A 17,738-nucleotide genomic window follows, 5' to 3' on the forward strand; every position below is an offset into this window, starting at 1 on the left:
AGTTCTCTCTGACCCAGAACCCTCTGACAAGCGCCGTGACGTAAATGGCCAGGCAGGGAGTCGGACCCTGCTCCAGCATGTGGGTGGCTCCCTTTGGCAGACTTATTGCCCCATATCCCAAAGTTTCAGCTGGAAAATATTGAGTGGAAGAGTCTGGCTGGTACTCTTTACCTAGATGGGCGCCCGTCGTGGTGATCGCGGGTACATTTATGTGTGGCCGCGACGCGACCGACGCGATGCCCGCGATTTCCCATTGAAACCCATGTTAAACATGGAAATCGCGTCGTTCGCGTCGCGGCCGTCCATAAATGTACCCGCGATGCGATGCACCCGATTTCCCATAGGAATCAATGTTAAATGGCCCGACGGACGCGATTTTACTGTTAAATGCCTCAATGGACCCGATTTGGCCATAGGAATCAATGTTAAATGGGCTACAGAGCCCAAATAGGCACAATTAACCCTTAAATGTCCCCCCAAATTTTTAACGCCACCCCACGATCCACGCCAACCCGAAGCGTGGCGAGCGCGAGCCCGCGAGGGGCGGCGGTACGCGTCCTCTGACCTTTTCATGCCCTACTATCCACTAGGGAGTGGAGTGAGAATAGAATAGTGTGGCGAGCGCAGCGAGCCACCGAGCCCGAAGCGTGGCGAGCGCAGCGAGCCCCGCGAGGGGACGCGTATACCTTCACAGTTATACGCGTCCCCTCGCGGGCTTCACAGGTGTCCGTGGCGACGCGGACACCTGTGAAGCCCGCGAGGGGACGCGTTTACCTGTGAAGGTATCCGCGTCCTCTCGCCACACTATTCTATTCTCACTCCACGCCCTAGTGGATAGTAGGGCATGAAAAGGTCGGAGGACGCGTACCGCCGCCCCTCGCGGGCTCGCTGCGCTCGCCACGCTTCGGGTTGGCGTGGATCGTGGGGTGGCGTTAAAAATTTGGGGGGACATTTAAGGGTTAATTGTGCCTATTTGGGCTCTGTAGCCCATTTAACATTGATTCCTATGGCCAAATCGCGGGCATTGAGGCATTTTACATGAAAATCGCGCTCAATCAGCCTTTTTAACATTGTTCCCTATGGGAAAATCGCGGTCATCGCGGGTAGCAGATTTTTATGTACCCGCGATTTACCCGCGATTTTTACCCCCGACGCCCGCGATTCCAATCGCTGGCGCCCATCTAGGTAAAGAGTACCGTCTGGCTTCTTGAAGGGAGCAACCGCAGTGTACACGACAAACACCTACAGGGTACACAAGGCTTTCGGACCCTCGGTTATCAGTCCAGTGCTTGTTGCTATCACCAGGACGCAGGTTGGCAACATCATAATTAAACTCCGATGTGCTAATTGAATGACAGATCCAGCAATTGAAGCGAGAACTTGTGAGAAATGTATCAAGCCTTAAAAAGTGTTAACGTGAAGAGTGATAAAGTACCAGTCTATCAGCCCACAACTGTCATGTCACAGGCTGTGTTTGATATATTACATTAGGGGCTGATAAAAAAAAAACTACCCAAACTGTTATTTGTCACAGCCTGTAACATGGCAGTTAGGGGCTGATGGGCTTGTACTGTATCATTGGCTTCATACATTTGGCCTTGTTATCTGGCAAGTGCAAAATAGACTATTGGCGCTCACAGAGAAAGTATTATAGATGGCTACCTGTGAACAGCTGCCTCAGTTTAACCAATTCTAGCAAAGTCTGTGCGATGAAGACAGCCAGATTCCTGCATATAACTACAAGGGGCATTTCACTTTCAATAGGGACGAGATAGAGTCTAGTCCTCAAAGAAAGAGCATATAAGTCTGCACAAAACGGGAGACAAAACAGCGCCTGGTAAGAAAATCGCTGTTCTCTCTCCCTGTCACTCAGTACGCTCCTCCCTGAGCCATGATCACCTCACAGACTGCGCGTGGCTTCATCATTTTCTCACCTGGCAACTGGCTGGCAGTTGATTGGCTGAGAGAACTGTCTCAGCCAATCAGCGGCCAAAGAGTTTTTTATTTTTATTCTGATGCCACTCACCACTGTTCGCCCTGCACGGGACCGCGCATCTGGTCAGATGGGATGTCAAACACATGCGATTTGGTCAGATTTATTGGATTCGGGTCAAGTCGCAGTAGTGTATGGGGTCCTTAAATGTCACCTGTCCTTGGGGCCCTGCATATGGGAGTCCAGCATTTTCGCCCCACACACTGGGTGCAGCACATGCCTAGCGCCAAATGCACCAATGAACTGTATAAAACTGCAGCGCGCCCACTGCTACTAATAAAAACTTATACTATGTAAAACATTATTAATCATTATACAGCTATACAAAGGTGTATCCCAAAGAAGGCATTCTTGGGCTTTCTGAGCAGCAGACAAATAAGATTACATAAATTTAATGGCATATCACAATAAAGTTTCACATGTTTCAGTCGTCTCCGATCAATGTGCTTCATACACAGTAACATTGCTAACATATTCAATAGAGTATCAATACAAGAAGGAGCACCTACGTTTCAAATCAGCTGAACTGTTCTACCTTCATTTATGGGGTCCCATGGTCAGAGCAATTATAGGTGACTGGATCGATCCAGCTCGCCTATTGTTAAGGCTGTGAACGGTTATGGTTTTGGTGTTCCTTGTAAGGTACAATGGTCTATGCTAATTAACCAACATTTCTTTCAGCTGACGTAAAATAGATGAATTACAGTAAAAAAATATATATATAATTCTGGTGGTCTCAAGAGAATGTTATCAAAAGACTATTGTTTTTGATGAATATTGTAATATTGAGGTGACAAGATATAAAATATTAATGTCACACTTAAGAAACCTTCTTGGTTTCTGCCGAGAGCAAATTAGTCAACAAATTGAAAGATTATGTCAGAGAAGCCATATTAATAGTTTCTGTATGAAAATGAACCTCCTTACATCTCTGGAGAAACAGGAGTTTGTCGGACACATGTAATACCCCTATAGGTGTATTTCCGGGATTACTTTTTCCGGTACTTATGTAGTATCTGGGCTGCCGATTTTTTGATTGTATGCCTTAAGTTAAGGCATACAATCAGATGCGATGCGATATCGCATCGCATCGCATGCGACCATCGGATGCGATGACCCGATTTTTCCATAGGAATCAATGTTAAAATGGACTGAGTCCATTTTAACATGGAATTCAATGGGAAAAAGGGGTCCTTTTCATACCCCTACTATCCAAGTGGGCATGGAGTTGGATATAAACCTGTGGCGAGCGTAGCGAGCCACCGAGCCCGAAGCGTGGCGAGCGAAGCGAGCCCCGCGAGGGGACGGTATTCTGTGTACGCTCGCCACGCTTCGGGCTCGGTGGCTCGCTACGCTCGCCACAGGTTTATATCCAACTCCATGCCCACTTGGATAGTAGGGGTATGAAAAGGACCCCTTTTTCCCATTGAATTCCATGTTAAAATGGACTTAGTCCATTTTAACATTGATTCCTATGGAAAAAATCGGGTCATCGCATCGCATCCGATGGTCGCATGCGATGCGATGCGATGTACCCGATTTAGAAATCGGCAGCCCAGATACTACATAAGTACCCTTTTTCCTCCTAAATAATACAACACGTTGCACATCAAATAATCTTACCTCCACAACTCTTTGCAGTGCTTCCTGGGGCTTTCCACAGGATTCTATTTTATTGCCGGGGGGGAATAAAATACAATGGATGATTGTCATTACCTTAAACATAGATCAGAAAATGACATAAAGCCAAAACAGAAATGCTGAACGCTGCTCTCCTGAGAATTGTTTGGAATGAGAAGCCCTCAGAATCGCCTTTTCTGCTCTTAGAATGCCAAGATCTGAGGGTGCTAGGGGCTACCCTGATGAATAGCATTATTACATGGCCTGTCATTTAAGCCAGGTGGTTGCCACCTTTGCTCCTCCACGATCTATCTCTTGGATTGACTTGGAGGCTGCTTATATAGGGGTTCGTTCTTTGGCCTCTTTATGGGGTCTGTCCAAGCCTCATAGGTCCTTGCTGGCTACCCCCCTGTCATCTCCGCGGCGATCTGAGATTCTTCTTATTCTGCCTACAAATTCTCCTATGTTTGCTCCCCTCTTACTCCTCTATGAAGTAGCCCCACTTTTCCCCCACCTATTCAAAACATGGAGCTTAGCTGGCCTCTGCATAGTTTATGACCTTACTGTACTGGGCTCTTGGGCCTCGGTAGATGAAATCAAACCCACATTTCCCTTCCTATCTCCTACCTTTTTTTAGTATTTCCAGCTCAGGTATTTTCTCTGGTCTCTCCCTCAAGCCGACGCGCTCCGTAACCCCACCCCTTTTGAGTCTTTATGTCTGAACTGCTTGATATCTTCTGTCTAGTCAATGTTAATCCAAGCCACTGCTGTTTCTCTTAGCCGCCATGAAAGGGATTGGGTGGTGGACCTGTGGCCGGCGCCTGATGACTCTTGTTGGGATGAGGTACAAGAGGGCATAGCTAAAAGCTCTATCTCCACCCGACTTAAAAAGAAACATCTTACAAACTATACTACAGATGGTACTATACCCCTATGAGGCTTTCCAAAATGTTTATACCCCTGTGTGCTGGCGTAATTGTGGCCATAGGGAGACGCTTTTCCATATTTGGTGGACGTGCCCTTCTATTTCCCTTTTTTGGACTAGGATAGCCCTGCTCCTGAAATCTCCCTCACTCTCCCCTAGACCCATGGCCGTTTCTTTTCGCTCCTTTTTTCTGACTTAGACCCTTCCTTGAATAAGTTACTATCCCATATCCTAATGGCGGGCAAATCCTTAATTGCTAAGAACTGGAAGCCCCCCCCCCCCCCCGTGACAGTTCTTAGTGCGTTTCTATGGCTGGTATGGATATTTCTGCTGTATCGGGACGCCCCTGCATCCCCACAGGGTTTCACCTCTTTTTTGCAGTAAGTTTTCCTTTGTTTTCTTTTTTGTATTTTCAAATAACTGCAATTTGTATTTATCTATATTTTATTATATATATATATATGCAAGGAATCGTGATCTATTTGTACATGTTCCTGACCCTCTTCCCCCCCTTTTCTCTATCCGCTCTCCCCCATGGTTTCCCTTTTATTTGTTCCAGTTTTAAAATAAAATAAAAAAAGCGAATGGTATTTTCCTTTTATCTAATGTGACTTTACTTTGTATTGATTCGCCTAGTAAATAAAGAGTAAAAAAAGAAAAAAAAAAAGAAAAGCTGAACGCACAGAAAAAGATACCTCACTAATGGATGCCCACGTCCGCAGGAATGTTCGTACAGCCCCACAATCCACATTTTCAGCAATCATAGGAACTGGAGTTTTCTGCACATCTGTGCAATTCTCTGTGCCAATCATTTCTGGAAGTTTCTGGTCTACTGGTTCCACTGGCTGTAGAATATGCCAGAAATATTACATCAAAATACATACAAATAAACTTTTAAATGCTACCAAGTGGCAAATAATATTGGAGTTAAGCTACTAGGATCAATAAGATCAATAATACTGTGGAAAAACACAAGAGTTTTGTGGAAGAGAAGTATGATAAACTTACAGGCCCCTGACAACTACATATCCAAAGACAAAAAGTGATTGGGAACAAATCTATAAACCATGTGTGTGGCTGTAGACAATGTTGATCTATATCAGTGTTGCTGTGGGAGAACGATATTGACCGTACACACTGGCCAATATCGGTAAGTGATGTCACCTTCCCCCACATGCAGTCGCTGACAATATTGTCAGATTAAATTGCATGTATCGACGATAAAGGAGTTAACGACACCCCTTTGCGCGCATCGTTAACGTTGACAATATATCGTCCAATGTGTACAGCTTTAGAAACAGACTGACAACCACAATTGGGAATTATACACCAGATGGAACAGATCTCTGATATGTAATACTAAACATGTTTTTTTTATAAAAGTTGCAACCCTTGGTCTCACTATAAACCCATACCCATCCTGGGGACAAATTAAAAATGGTTATTTCGCCAGAACTGTCTCAGATAGTTCTAAAGGTGCCCATACACGTTGCGATGCGCACTTCCACAGAAATCCCATCGCACAGTTCAAAAAGTATGTGCTGTGCAAACTTTTTGAACTAGCTTCAGATCGCATGCAAATCACATGTGATGCAATGTAGTCCAAAATGCATGCAATTATCGCACCGTGTATGGGCATCTTAAGTCTCCACAATCAATCAGTTGCTTGGATTCTCTCAAACCCTGCAACTTCTTCATATTCCCTTTGATGTAAAATTTTTGGATAAAATGTGGTTTCATTTAAAGGGAACATGATTTATATATTGCATTTTCCAGTAATTTTGTTATTGTACATTTAGTTACCAGAGTATGAAAAACTTACAGGAGTCTTGTATAAACCATGCCTTGCAGTACACATTAAATAAGAGCTAAAAGCAACTACTTTTCAGCTTTAATAATTTAGTACAAAGGAAGCTCCACACAAAATGGCAAAAATACATACAGTATCACCCCCTTTGTTACTTCTGTTCATAGCAGTCATCACCAAATGCCTTACTTGCAATGGGTCTGGTTTGTCCCGAGGTTTAACACCCTGAAGCCTCAGTGAATATCGAGTGGCTGTATACACTTTCTTTTTAAACTCTCTTAAAAGACAAAAGCAAAAATAAAATAAAGAATCAATGCTTCAAGCACAGAACCGGGATATGTTTTCCTGCCTATTATGCTAGATTACGTCTGCAAAAAATTGGAGACACTCACCAGGCTTGCTGAAGCAAAGTTTTTAATGATACATACCACTTAATTCAACCAGTGCATAACAGTGGGTACAGGTCTACAGACCTGTTCCCACTGTTATGCACTGGTTGAATTAAGTGGTACGTACCATTAAAAACTTTGCTTCAGCAAGCCCGGTGAGTGTCTCCAATTTTCACTTGCACATGTTTGGGACTTTCTTGCTTTAGGCACCCTGGCAGTTGTTTGAATGTTGGGAGTGCGAATATACAGAAAGTCCCACACTCTCATCCAAGAGCCATTAGAGTAGTTGGGGTGCACCTTTAAGTAGATCCATCCGGAAAGCCGTAAACAATTTCAAATGCTTTTCAAAAAAGCAGTGGCACTAATCAATTTGCAGTCAGCATCATTTATTATAAATCATTAAATCCTGGTCAACGTTTCAACCCTCTAGGGGCCTGTGTCAAGACATCACAGAGCATCATCACAGGCACAGCAAACAGGAGAAGCACACACATACAATATATATATATATATATATATATATATATATATATATATATATATATATATATATATATATATATATATATATTATACACATATATATATACACACACACACACACACACACATACATACACACACACACACCTAAGAAGTCTAGCATTTTTGCATGCGTGATATGTGACTGGCTGGTCGGCGTGTGCCATTGCCTGCTCCCCGGCGCAATTTTACTATGTTGTTATTGGTGAGCTAAACCATTTGTTACACCGATATATGTGATTGTTGTTACCTTGTCTATGAGTGTCTCAGTGGATTACTTCCGGGTATGATGTCAGACGCTGAACGGCAGTCTCTAATTAATTAATTAGCCTACCCCAATTAGGCTTGGTATATCTGGAGGATCAACATCAGTAGTCAGTACACCATCACTTTCCTGTTGGCTCATTGCTGTGCTGTCTTGACAAAGGCCCGTTTAGGGTCAAAACGTTGACATATGAGTATGGATTTTATATGAATAAACAATCTTTTGCATCGAACGGTGAGTGCCCTCTTCAGTGTTTGTACTAATGCTGGACTTCTCAGTTATATTTGGATATCCCCCTTGGGATCTCTCTAATGGTGCACCTCACTATCATACTGTGAAACATTTCTATGTATTAGAAACCAGGTCAACCATATTTATATTTAAATTATGTGATTTGACATCTTGCAATAAAAACCACAATTTTTACTTCGGATTAATAATAATTAATCTGTTGATAGACTGAACATACAGTAATAAAACATACAAAGTACAAAATACAAAATGGAAACTGCAAAAGCACTTCTCAGAGAAACATACACACAAAAAAAGTAGGAATGGGCAGGTCATTGGCATTGTACATTTTGAATAATCCTAGTTTTAATATAAGCAGCTTTTGATTTTAGAAGCATAATACAGAGAGTACCCTGTAAGCAAGAACTAAAAGTAGTTTTAATTGGAATTTAGCAAATACAGAGCTGTGGGACATGTCTGTACACTATTTCTGCACTGTGATTGGCCATTGATTCTGAAGATCAAAAGTAGTGCTGACTGATCTCCAGCAGAGGATTAAAGATATTACAGTTTCTTATATAGCGCACACATAATCCGCAGTGCTTTACAGATATTTCAACATTCACATCAGTCCCTGCCCTCAGAGGAAACCCACGCAAGTATGGAGAGAATAAACAAACTCTGCACAGTTATGGCCATGATGGGAATCAAACCCATGTCCTCAGTGCTGTAAGGCAGTAATGCTAACCATTACACCATCCGTACTGATGGACATATTTATTAACTTTTACATATAAGCTGACTATGGATTCTGGTTTGGTCTTTTGAACTGCATGGTGTTCTGCTCCCAACGTTATGTATCAATAAACTGTATAGCTATATTTCCATATAAATGTACTGATTCAATGTCCCACCTGCCGATCGGCACAAAGGGGGTGTGGCCGCAAAAACGGCCGTGGTTTGTCGATCTGCGGCCGGGATCAAAAACAATTCTGCCAATCCACGGTCTTTATTGGCAGAACGGGCCCGACAGCTTCTAAAGTTGGGCCCGTTCTGCCGTGATATCGCTTTAATGCAGTCGCTAAAGATAGCATTGAATAGGGAGCCGCCACTATTTCCCCAGTCAGGAAATAGCGGCGGCACATTGAATACCCCCCTATATGTAGGTGAGATAATGCAACCAGACCCATCACATTCAACATTGTTAGATTTTACCTTTTACAAATCTGTTTTTTAGGCGGTTGTAGACTTGATGCGGTCTGTAAAATAGCAAGGATATAAACAGTATGATATGGTCAAACACAATATAAACTTAAAAGCAAAATTGAACATGTAAATAAAATTTGGTTTTACATTTTTTTTTTAATGTTAAGAACTACACATTTACCTAAATGGAAAATAAAGCCCTTCTCTAATGCTGTATTGTCCATACTGAATAAAAAATGGACACTGAATCGAAGCGTGTTAGCTGCATATGATCCCAATGCAGGCAAGTCTATTTCTGCTTCGATCTGCCAGATCAAAAGCAGTACCATGCTGCTAAATGCAGCAACCCTCCAGATGTCGATATCCAATGGATATCGATGGCCGCCGCGTGTACACCCCTTAACAACGCAAATCAGATATATATTACATATGGCAAAGACACAAAAGAAAATATATCCAGGGGCCACTGAACAATTACATTTTGCTAATATATATATATATATATATATATATATATATATATATATATATATATACACACACACACACACACACACACACACACACACATATATATATATATATATATATATATATATACATATATACACACACACACACACACATACATACATATATACACACATATATATATATATACATACACACACACACACACACACACACACACACACACACACACACACACACCTCATCTATATATAGTGATCTACTTAGCGATAACCTTTGTTGGAGGAGTTGTAGTAATATAGAAAAGGTTCCTGGGTGCCTTAATATGTTTGGTATAATGCTGCCAAAATTAATATGCTCTTGTCTCCTACAGATGTGTCCACTTACATCTAGCCTCCTTGCATATTAAACCGCCCCCGCAGTGGAGTCACGTTTTAGCACCAAGTGTCTTTTGGTGCGGCTTTCTCCATTAAAATGCATCTTATTTGCAAAACAATAGGACACACACAGCATCTGCTTAATCAAACTCGTAAGTGGTATGCCCATATTCTTTGTTTGACTGTGGCGGAGTACACCCAGGGTTCACAAATACGCGCTGTAGCACATATTTTACCCGTTATTGAACACTAGGGACTCATTTCTCAAATATGCTTTCGTCCCCTGGGACGCACTCCGCCCCAACCAGTGTGCACTTAAGGTTCCGGCTGGGGAGGGAATGGATCTTGCAGGGCCACCAGGGCACCAGGCAGTCAAGCACACGAGGAGGAGACCAGCCTCATGACTGAGTACTGTGCACTGCAGTGCCGCCCCCCTCCCTGCTGCTCCGGATTGTTTGACCGCTGGCTGGGACCTCACAGCAGTGGCTGCAATGTTATCCTCATGCTGGGTATGTATGTACACTGCTGGGGAGGGGGTGGACATACCCAGCATGATAGTAACATTTCAGCCACTGTTGTGAGGTTCCGGACAGCTTTTAAAGAGGAGTTTCAGCAGGGCCGTAGTTAGGGGGGGGGTCACATGACCCGGCAGCAGAGACAGGCCAGAGCTCCTATGCAGGGGCAGATAGAGCGGGACACAGGCAACAGGCAGCTAACGCTGCCTGAATGTAGATGGAGCTGCAGCGCATCACACAGCCCCGGAGCGTGCAGCGGCCGCATTGCATAGGTGGTCAGTGTGTCTCCGGGGTCCTGGCAGGGAGGGGGATGTGGGGGCTGTAGCTATTCATTGGACTGCATTAATTTTGTTAAAGGAAAGGTGTATGGTGGGCTATATATATGTGTGTGTGGTGTGCAGTATGTGTATGTATGTATGTATGTATGCATGCATGCAAGTATGACTGGTGAGCTGTGTGTGCGGTGTGTTGTGCTATTTATGTGTGTGCAGTATGTGTGGAACCACTGCTATAGATGACACAATACAATGTATAGCCCAGGCAAAAGCTTCATATTGGACTTAAGTTTTTAGATAATTAACCTTCACTCCATTGGGACCCAGAAAAGGCTCAGGTAGAACCCCAATTTTTAGAAGTGAAGGGTCCCGGGGACCCACTTTTTTGGTGGGTTTTCGCGATCACTGACGCCTATTAAACGCTACGTTACAGCTTATCCTAGAAATCACAACAACATTATATTTTGTATGCAAATTCAGCAGCATGCTGCATAGCATTTAAATCAGTTTGCTTGTAGGTCTTATTCAAATAGCGATGCATTTTTAGGAAACACTAACAGAGTTGCACGGTAACGGTCAGCTCACTCACACCAAGCATTTCCAGCTGCGTGGCTAACGGAGGCAAAATGTATGAGTACACATAAGTAAATTACACCTATAATTATGCACGGGTGTCAAATCTGAAGAACAACATAGTAGATAGAATAGGCAAGAAGGCCTAATTCTAATTGAGGCAGCAGGATGCCTCAATTTCTCCAAGATAAGATAAAGTCATGTTCATGCCTTTTTGTGATCAATGTTGTTAGGAAAAACACTACTGGAAACAATGTCTCAAATCAAAACACAAACCTCAAGCAGTTTCAAGGTATTCAGAAATTTTGAATTTTCTTTGATATTTTTCAATCTTTCACGTTCATATGCAGATAGACCAGATTGCTCCTATGAGAAAAGAAGAAAAAAAATAATAAAAAAAGGGTACTTATGTAATATCTGGGCTCCCGTTTTTCTTATGAGACCGTGTCCCCTCGCGGGGCTCGCTGCGCTCGCCACGCTTCGGGCACGGTGGCTCGCTGCGCTCGCCACACTATATAAAATCAACTCCATGCGTATTTGGATAGTAGGGGTATGAAAAAATGGGGTGCATTTAACATGGGAGTCCAGATAATACATAAGTACCAAAAAAAGAAAAAAAAAGTAAAGAAAGGGGCCAAACTACAATAAACAGGTGAGAATACCATATGTTAATTTGCGATATCCCACTTAGGTCGTATTATTTAGAGCAGGGGTTCCCAATATTTTTTGATTCAGGGCACCCTAGAGAATCAGAATTTTTTTCACGGCACCCCTAGGTCCAAAAAAAAAAAATATTTAGATTGGGTGTATATGCGATTTTTAGCGGCAGTTATGCGGTAAAGGGCAGGATTTGTTTCTGTTTGTACACATTCTATCATTGGCAGTCACCAGCACTGGTTTTGCTCATAAATAATTAACCATTAATAATTTGAGTTGGTCCTGCACCACCAAGCCGCGGCACCCCTGCATGTGTCCTGAGGCACCCCAGGGAGCCACGGCACACAGTTTGGGAACCACTGATTTAGAGACATCTTGCCAGGAAAAGGGAGCAGCAAATATCACTTTTATGCAACAACGGAATAGCCACGCAAGAGGCATTACCTGAGCGGAGAGTTGATCATAGTCCAATTCATCTGACTCCTCTGATTCATCTGAGGACTGCTTCTCCTCTTCTTGTTCTAGCTCCAACGTCAAGCGTGGCAACTTAACTACAGGCTGCTTCCAAGCAAAGTTTGTGTCAAGTGAAATACAATCTTTGCTCTCGTAGGCGTTTTTAAATTGGTGTGTCTCTTCGTTAATCACGGTCCTAAAAGGCTTATTAGAAGAACGTGGAGGCGAAATATAACGAGGAGCATCGCTATTATCAGTATTTTCCTGTTGAGACACAAAGCAAACAAATGTGCACAAGTGAGGAATTTACACTTTAAGACGTTACCAATGTATAACGCAAAGGCTCAAATTGTAATAAATCATACAAAGGCCCAACACTGATAAAAACGCAGTAACATAGAATCTCATAGGAATGCAACAAATCTGAAAGCATAATTAAAGCAGGACCTCAAATATCTAAAAGCTGTGGCGCATGCAGGTGGTGGAGGTGGAGGGCCGTACCCAAAGAAGGCCACTGACAGGTTGACACATTGTCGCGATGATGGCCAATGGTCCAATGCTGCTCCCAAACAAGACAGCTAGTCCAGCAAGGAGAGAAGGAGGAGAGTAAGACAACAAGAATCCTTGGGCGGTATTTAATGTCTTTGGCGAGGGGGTTTCTGCAGCGAGGATGGCTTGTTTTCAGCAAAAACAAGCCATCCTCGCCATCTAACCCCCTCAGCGGCCGCTCACCCTAATCTATGTTCCTGGGAAATCCTTGCTGGAGAGGATTCCATCGAAACGCAGCTACCCTCGAATGCGGGGGGGGGTCAGTTGAATACGGACCTGTGACAGTGCAGCTATCGACACTGCTCACCGTCACAGCTCGCCGAAGGTATTGACTACACCCCCATGAGTAGCCTTGGTCTGTGTTCCTCTAAATTCTTGAAATGGAAAGATTTACATTCAAAATATGTTTAGCATCAGCTGTAATAAGGATTGCAGGACATCCCAATGCTACTCTAAATGCCAAGAGACGAGTGCTCAAGACTTGACTTAGCTGCCTGGAGAGGAGTATATTCTTTTCTAAGCACAAGAAACCACCAGCTGCCATCCTGAACGACTCATTTATGCTACTTCAGGACCACTGTATATTTCATGGTCAGGGAGCTTAGAAGTAATAAAGTCCCCTTGATACATCCTTCAAAATAAACATATCACCATTGGTAAAAACACACCAAAAGCACTTACTATATCAGAATGTTGTCCTTCCTTTAATGGTTTTTCAATTTCAAGTATTTTCTCCGCACTAAACAGCTTAACATTTGTTTGCGATCTCAAATAGCCTCTCCTTACTGGGGTACCTTTCTCTTCCAGTAGGCGTTTCTTCCATGAGCCACTCATATTAGACGTGAAGAGTCCATTACGCATAAGGAGAGGAGGTCTATCAGGGACTGAGCTTCTATTGGGTGTAATTTCCTTTTGGAGACACACAATTATAAATAATAAACCTTAGTAGAATATGAAACTCAAAGAAAACATCTATTTATGGAAATACAGTAAGCATCAATAAAAAAAAAAATCCAGCAGCACACAGAAAAATGTAATTCAGAAACTAATCCGTTAAATCTGACATGACCGTAAGTATCCAGGGAGGACTTATGGGTTATTGTGATTCACTCAGAAAGGCACAATAACTTTTTAATGGACAAAACCATATGCACTGCAGGTGGGGCTGATGTAACATGTACAGAGAGAGTTAGATTTGGGTGGGGGGTGTACTTCAAACTGATATCTATGTTGCAGTGTAAAAAATAAAGCAGCCAGTATTTACCCTGCACAGAAATAAGGGGATTTTTGGTTCTTACCTGTAAAATCCTTTTTTCGTAGGCCAAGGTGGATGCTGGGAAAATGGGTATTCCAGGTCTGGGAGTACCGGGCACCAAGGAGTACTAGGTCTTTAAGACAGTGCAGCCCATAGCTCCTCCCCCTAATACCCCATCCTGTCAGAGACCAGTTTTAATTTAACCCCTTCCTGACAGAGCCAGTTTTTGCCTTCCTGACAGAGCCCTTTTTTTCAAATCTGACAGGTATCACTTAAGTGGGGATAACTTTTTTTTGCTTTTACTTATCCCAGTGATTTTGAGATTGTTTTTTCGTGACACATTGTACTTCAAGTTAGTGGTAAATTTTCGTCGATACAGTCTGTGTTTTTTTGTGAAAAATACCAAAATGTCGGAAAAAAATGGAAAATTTTGTAATTTGCAAAATGTTAAATTTTCTGCTTGTGAGACAAATAATCATACCACTCAAAATAGTTAATAACTAACATAGACCATATGTCTACTTTATGTTTCCATCATTATTTCAACTTCCTTTTAATTTTTTTGGACACTAGGAGGCTTACAATATGAATAGCAAATTTTCAAGAAAATTTCAAACACTGATTTTTTTAGGGACCAGTTCAGTTCTGATGTGACTTTGAGGGACTTGTATGTGAGACACCCCCATAAATGATGCCATTTCAAAACCTGCACCCCTCACAGTATTCAAAACAGCATTTTGGAAGTTTGTTAACCCTTTAGGTGTTTCACAGGAATTAAAACAAAGTGTAGGTGAAATTTCAAAATTTCATTTTTTTTGCAGATTTGCAATTTTAATACATTTTTCTAAGGAACACAGTACATTTTACTAGAGAAATGTGACTAAAAATTGATTCCCCCAATTCTTTTGTTTTCATAAATATCCTATATGTGGCCCTAGTGTGCACGTTGACCAAACCACAGGCTTCATAATAGAAGGAGCACCTACTTGATTTTGGAGCCTCCTTTTTATGAGATTATTTTTTAGGCACCATGTAGGTTTCTAGGCACCATAAGATGCTAAAAGTTAGGAACCTCCCCCACAAGTGACCCCATTGTGCAAACTACACCCTTTAGGGAATTCATCTAGGGGTATAGTGTACATTTCAAACCCCCAGGGGTTTCACCAATTTTGATACAACTGGGCTGTGAAAATGAAAAAATTTAATTTTTCATTTTCACAGCTCAGTTGTATCAAAATTGGTGAAACCCCTGGGGGTTTGAAATGTACACTATACCCCTAGATGAATTCCCTAAAGGGTGTAGTTTGCAAAATGGGGTCACTTGTGGGGGGGTTCCACTGTATGGGTGCTTCAGGGGTCATTCAACCAGAATCTGTGCTGCAAAATCCAAATATCACTCCTTCCCTTCTGAGTCCTGCCATGCACCCAACTGATATTTTTTGGTCACATGTGAGGCATTGCCGTACTCGGGAGAAATTGGGGCACAGATTTTGGGGTGCTTTGTCTCCTTCATTCCTTGTGAAAATGAAAAATTTTGAGCCAGAACTGCATGTCTCCTTCATTCCTTGTGAAAATGAAAAATTTTGAGCCAGAACTGCATTTTTGTGTAAAAAATGTAATTTTTTACACAAAAATGCATTTCTGGCTCAAAATTTTTCATTTTCACAAGGAATGAAGGAGACAAAGCACCCCAAAATCTGTGCCCCAATTTCTCCCGAGTACGGCAATGCCTCACATGTGACCAAAAAATACCATTTGGGTGCATGGCAGGACTCAGAAGGGAAGGAGTGATATTTGGTGGTGGAATGAATGGTGGGTGCTATGTCGCATTAGCAAGACCCCCGAAGCACCAATACAGTGGAACCCCCCCCCCATGTGACCCCATTTTGCTCACCAGCTTTGGGAGGGGGGCTGGCGCTGCGGCTGGTGGGGGGGTGCTGGCACTGCGGCAGCCGGGTGGGTGGGAGGGGGGGATGCCGGGTGGGAGGGGGGCTGGCGATCGGTGGTGATCGGTGCTGTACTTAACAGCACCGATCACCACCGATCACTGTGTTACCGAGCGGCTTAGCCGCCGGTAACACAGAAAACGCTGTGATTGGCTGTTCACATTTGAACAGCCAATAACAGCGATCGCTGATTGGGAATCAGGGACAGCAGACATCTCCAAACTGTCACCGCGTCTATAGATGCGGTGACAGTTAAAACCATGACGTATATATACACGTCTCCGGTCGGGAAGTACCTCCCGACCATGACGTATATATACGTCATATGTCGGGAATATCTTTCTATCTATCTATCTATATCTATATCTATATATATATATATATATATACATATACACACACACACACACACATATATATGTCTATATACACACACACACATACATATATATATATACATATATATATATATATATATATATATATATATATATATATATATATATATATATATATATATATATATATATATATATATATATATATATATATATATATATATAAAATTCAGTGTGTCTTTTTTTTTTTTTTTTACTTTTACAGCAGCTCATGTTGCTGCTGCTGAGCCTGGCGGGGGGGGGCGGGAGGGGGGAGCACTGCGTGCGCTCAGCGCTTCCCCTAGTGAGGACCTGCCGGGCGAGTGGGTGGGGGGGCTCCTACTCATCGGTGGTGATCGGTGCTGTATTTAACAGCACCGATCACCACCGTTTTCTGTGTTACCGAGCGGCTTAGCCGCCGGTAATACAGGAAACGCTGTGAATGGCTGTTCAGATTTGAACAGCCAATCACAGCGATCGCCGACCGGGGGGGGCATCCCTGCCCCCCCTGGGCGGCGAGGGGGGATGTCTGCTGTCAGGGACAGCAGACATCTCCTAACTGTCACCGCGTCTATAGACGCGGTGACAGTTAGAACTCATGACGTACATTTACGCCATGTGTCGGGAAGTCCTTCCCGACCATGACGTAAATGTACGTCAAATGTCGGGAAGGGGTTAACAAGCCGAGGAATAGGGATAGGAGAGAGAAACCATTCAACAGAACATACAACAAGGCAATAACTACTGCCAACTAATTTAACTGCTGATCTGGAGCGCAAAAGGGAAGGAGCCCAGCATCCACCTTGGCCTACAAAAAAAAAAAAGGATTTTACAGGTAAGAACCAAAAATCCCTTTTTTTCTAACGGCCCAGGTGGATGCTGGGAAAATGGGACGTCCTAAAGCTTTGTCCCCTAAGGGTGGGAGCGCTCCCGAGCTGCACTGAGTACACTTCTGCCAAAAGCCGCATCTGCCGAGGCGAAGGTGTCGAAATGATAAAGTTTTATGAACGTGTGAGCGGAGGACCACGTGGCTGCTCTACAAATGCTCTCAGCAGAGACACCAGCCCGCACCGCCCACGAAGTCCCCACTGACCTAGTGGAGTGTGCTCGAACTGAATGAGGGACTGGTACGCCTGCCGACATATATGCCTGGCGTATGGTGTATCTTAACCAACGTGCATTTAGATACTGGCCAGCCAGGTTTTTGAGCATTGTACAGGACGAACAAAGAGTCAATTTTTCGGATAGCTGCTGTTCTGGAGACATATAGTCGTAAGGCCCTCAACGTCTAAGGAGTCATCTACGGATGATTGCTCATTTCCACTTAATGCC

At 43.1% G+C, this 17,738-nt stretch overlaps 1 protein-coding gene across 1 annotated transcript in view; it reads right to left on the reverse strand.

Moving 5' to 3' along the window:
• Window positions 1–17,738, reverse strand: part of LOC146075329 (WD repeat-containing protein 76-like) — a 65,177-nt gene that overhangs the window by 35,071 nt on the left and 12,368 nt on the right. The window contains exons 2-8 of the mRNA XM_083184458.1: window positions 13,510–13,737; window positions 12,271–12,543; window positions 11,446–11,535; window positions 8,968–9,011; window positions 6,535–6,622; window positions 5,234–5,383; window positions 3,617–3,660 (exon numbers count right to left, since the gene is read on the reverse strand). Of these exons, the coding sequence (XP_083040584.1) occupies window positions 3,617–3,660; window positions 5,234–5,383; window positions 6,535–6,622; window positions 8,968–9,011; window positions 11,446–11,535; window positions 12,271–12,543; window positions 13,510–13,737 (917 nt within the window). The remainder of the gene's footprint in view (window positions 1–3,616; window positions 3,661–5,233; window positions 5,384–6,534; window positions 6,623–8,967; window positions 9,012–11,445; window positions 11,536–12,270; window positions 12,544–13,509; window positions 13,738–17,738) is intronic.

The sequence above is a fragment of the Crinia signifera genome, chromosome 4, assembly GCF_055691185.1.
Source record: "Crinia signifera chromosome 4, ASM5569118v1, whole genome shotgun sequence".
Taxonomy (NCBI): Eukaryota; Metazoa; Chordata; class Amphibia; order Anura; family Myobatrachidae; genus Crinia; species Crinia signifera.